This window comes from Morone saxatilis, unplaced genomic scaffold (genome assembly GCF_004916995.1).
Source record: "Morone saxatilis isolate NCDOM2014 unplaced genomic scaffold, NCSU_SB_2.0 Contig9, whole genome shotgun sequence".
Lineage (NCBI taxonomy): Eukaryota > Metazoa > Chordata > Actinopteri > Moronidae > Morone > Morone saxatilis.
This window is the reverse complement of record NW_023340268.1, coordinates 1,821,988-1,826,262: the sequence shown is the minus strand read 5'-3', so window position 1 is coordinate 1,826,262 and position 4,275 is coordinate 1,821,988. Positions and strand designations below refer to the sequence as shown.

Here is a 4,275-nt window from a genome sequence, read left to right as displayed (position 1 = left end):
ACAAAACGAAAAAACGAAAAAACGGCTTGTTTCTGGGTTCTGCTTGTGTCAATTATTCCCAGAAAACAGACTGATAAAACGTACCTTGTCCCACATTATCCACTGTGAACAAATCCCTGTGTTGATGGTGCATGTGCGAGAAAAGAGGGTATCTATATAATTTAAGTTAAATATGTAATGACTTTTAAGAATATTCCACCGAAAGAAAAAAAGAACAGTTTGGGTTTTTTTTAATATCTTCAGATTTGTTCTCAAAACAGTTAAAAAAACACTGACACCATGTTATGTCTGACTACATTAACATGCAAAAATTTGGAAATAGTAATTATTGAGCGAATATAAAGATGGAGCACCTTATTTAGACCTTGAATTGAACAAAACATATTTTGAAATTCAAACAGAAAGAGCTCTCAAAACGCTTGTCATAAAACTTTTACGAAGTGTTTTTGTTGCAGTCTGTGTACTCACTGTTTGCAGTGACGGCTATGACGGCAATCAGCAGTACAGCACACAGCGTAGCCAAGCAGATCGTGGCGAGGCGGTAGGGCCCGGGGCCACTCAGCCTGGGTGTCAGTCTGACTGGGGGGACTGGGTGAGCTGGAGGTGGCAAGGAGGGAAAATTGTTGATTAAGTATTTAAAATATGCTGATAATAATACACAATATTAAGCCCTTTAAATTTTATTTTTATTTTATTATTTTATGTTAAAATGAGACTATGGAATCTTTGAACATGGAAATAGGCCTGACGCATTCTTCCTCCAATAAATGAAAAGTTTAAAAGCACTAAAACACACAGTCGCTCTTCAAACACTGCAGCAGCTGTTGGTGCTGAGCCCTCTTACTATCAGTAACGGAGTGCCACAGGGGTCCACTACTAGTTACATTATACAAATATAACATTATCATTCCTAATCAGTACTTCAATGTGCCTTTTTATGCAGATAATAAAGTGTTATACAGTATGTCCCAGGCTCCTCCCCAACCCAGGCTCTAATTAATCTTCAATCTGCCTTTGATGCTTTCCAATTGTCACTTCTTCATCACTGTGTGCAAATGCAGATAAGGCCAAATATGCAGTATTGTCCGAATTCATTACTGTTCCTGAAATTAAAAAAATAAATGGTACCTGTGTTGCCTAGGAATCTGGCTTAAGAGCAGACTGTGTCAACTTTAATGATCAAGCAAATGTTTTGTTCTCTCACCATCTGCACCATCATTACCTGTTCATCACAGTGTGCTACAATTTATCAATAATAACAATGTTTGTACTCATCAGTGGTCGTTTAGTTGGATGGACCATCTCATTAAATTTATCCATAAAGCTCTGCTCTTAAAGCCGCCAGACTACCTAACGTCAAATAAAACTTAAACCATATTTAAACTAGTGGTAGCTGTTTTTCTCTTGCCGATGCAGGCTACAATCTCACGATGATATAACATAAAATAAAATGATGTTCTTACAACAAGAAAGGCTTCTGTAAAAACGTAATAATCTGGTTTGTAGTAATGACAAAATATGTTGTAATAACATGAAAACATCTTGTTATAAGAAAAATATCAAAAGAAACTTTCAAAAATGAGAAAATGTTCTCATTATAACGAGATACGGAAGAAAAATTTTTTGGAATGTTAATATAATCACTAATTGTCCAGGTCTGAGATAAGGTCTATGTGTTATAAATGCAAACACAATAAATGCAACCTGCAACCATCCACGCTCTGACAGTCATATCACTGTGTTGTTGCATTAAAGAAATTGAAACTGTTAAAATCAGCATGTGCTTTTATTGAGTTTTTTTTTTTTACTCATTTGCTATTTGGCCTCCAGAACTCTATAAAATGTACTCACAGATGAATTACATTATTTTGAAGCAGAGCATTTTATCAACAAAAATCCCTTCTGCTCTGTTCAGACTTGTGAACATCAAACATGTCAGAGCAGCTTCTGGGATAAAAAAAAACAAAGCAGACAGCTGTGAGGCAGCCATAGGTGGGAAGATATTCCACCACAGCTTAAAGGAATTATTATTATTATTATGATTAATAATGTTCTTGTTATTTGGTTTATGATCCATGTTTGTGAATTCATGCCAAATTGTCAGATTTAATCAATAAATCAGACTTTATCAAATCAAATCAAGATTATTAATTTATAGAACATTTAAAACAACCAGAGATGTACAAGTGCTGTTTAAATTAAAGTGACAATAAAATAAACTATATATACATATACAGCAATACATTATGTGCAAAAGCACAGACAGAACAAGAAAACTATTTAAAATAAATGATTGAAATATTAAAACCCACTAAGGGCAATCAAAAGCTATAGAAAAAATGTACGTCTTGAGTTTTAGTGAAAGTGGAAGGATGATCCAAACCTTTGAGCTGCCACTGCAAAGGCACCATCTCCCTTATCTACCAACCTTGATTGTATGACAGTTAAAAACAGCTGCTCTCAGGATCTGAGAGGCCTGGAGTTGGCGTACGGCCAGAGAGGTTGAGAGATGTACAGGGGTGCCTGTGCATGTGTGGCTTTACATACAAAAGCCCCACATGTGCATACTTTAGAAGACGGAGAGCTGGTTCCAAATCCCACGGACGACTGATTGTGCGGGGTCAAGAAAATTGTGGAGGCAAAAGTGTTGCAGAGACAACCAAGACGCTGTCAATTCTCATTAACGAGACTTTCACACTGGCTTCAACCTTTTGACCTTTCACATTTAACATAAAGATCCATAAAAATGTCTAAGACACTGCAAGCTGCAGTGTGGGAATGTCTCATGCATCCGGCTGTTAACGTATATTTCCTCAGTTCCCATTGTGTTTTCTAAATGTTATCTCCCATCCAAAATTAAGGCTGAACAATTAATCAAAGTATTATCTAAATCGCAATATGCAAATCACAGAAGCTGCAACTTGTTGATCGAGGTAAAATGTGAAAAACAGCATTATATTGTATAGTAGCATAATATAGTTCTGCAGAGAATCACTGGCCAACAACTCTTGTTCTCCAGATTTAAGAAAACATGTATGTTTGTTTGGTACAGACGCCCCAAAATGATGATTTCTGATGATTTTAATATTATTGTAATTGACAATTAAATTTGATTAAAAGCAGATTTAATCTAAAAACTTTACTGACGGGTGTTAAATATATATATTATGTTATAATAATCCATCTGAATGATGTTGTGTGTGACATACTTGCTTTCCCTTAAAGCATATCACAATTAATTTTTATATTTTATTAATTCATAATAACATAATTAATTGAATAATGGAGTTATTATACATGCCTCTTCTTTGGTTTGATATTGGCGTTATGTATCAGCCATCAGTTGCCTGCTCTTTAGATATCGGCATTGAAAAACCGACATGGGTCGACCACTAATCCTGACTGCAGAAAGTCACTGTGTTTGTCTAAGATATTTTTCACTTAAAATGCAATAAAAATCGTAATAATAATACAATATTAATAGTATACTGTGTTGTAATGAATATTATAATTTTACTATATTTTTATCAAGTTAATAATAATAATTATAAATATATAGATATATATTATTATTATTTCTTTCTCACGCCACACACCGAACCTAATCATTTAACTTTTGGACTGCTTTGTAACTGTTTTATATTTTTGTCTTATTATTTTCTTATTGCACATATATTCACTTTAATGTCACAAAATGTCACCAATGTACCACTTGTGTCACTAACAAAAAATCACTAATTTATGATAAATAAAATAACTTGGTGGCAGGACAGGAGGCTTTATCTGCCAACACTGAAGAAATGCCCCATCAAGTCCCAGCAGTCAGATTAACATCTGTGCGCAGTTCTTACCGCCGGGCCCCACATCTGGCCTGCTGTTCTCATATGCGCCCTCGTCGTCTATGAGTTTGGAGTACATCCCGTCGGAGGCCAGAGAGCTCCCGGTGGTCGCCATTACCGCGAACAGGGGCCGAACTACAGAGTGTGTAAAGAGTGAAAGTGAGCAGCAAACTGTCAGACAGGCTCTGAATCCCTCACCCTGCTCTCCCTGTGCATAAACTGCCCCTGCAATTACCGCAGCGGGGTCAAGTACCACGCAGGAAGCAAGGGGCGTTCCGGTCATCTGTTTCAAAATAAAAGCCAGATGAATAAACACGTGGGGCAAAGGGCACAAAACAAAATATACTTAAAATATAAAAGTATGCAGGAAAAATGACCCCTGTCAGTGTAATATTATTAGTCTATATATAATGATATTAGATTATTACTGGGCTTA

General features: G+C 35.9%; 1 protein-coding gene across 1 annotated transcript in view; it reads right to left on the bottom strand.

Annotated features, from left to right (window-relative positions):
- Positions 1-4,059, bottom strand: part of LOC118342795 (CD209 antigen-like protein 2) — a 12,047-nt gene extending 7,988 nt beyond the window's left edge. Inside the window, exons 1-2 of the mRNA XM_035681458.1 lie at positions 3,852-4,059; positions 469-597 (exon numbers count right to left, since the gene is read on the bottom strand). Of these exons, the coding sequence (XP_035537351.1) occupies positions 469-597; positions 3,852-3,954 (232 nt within the window). The 5' untranslated portion in view covers positions 3,955-4,059. The remainder of the gene's footprint in view (positions 1-468; positions 598-3,851) is intronic.
- Positions 4,060-4,275: the final 216 nt, after the last annotated feature.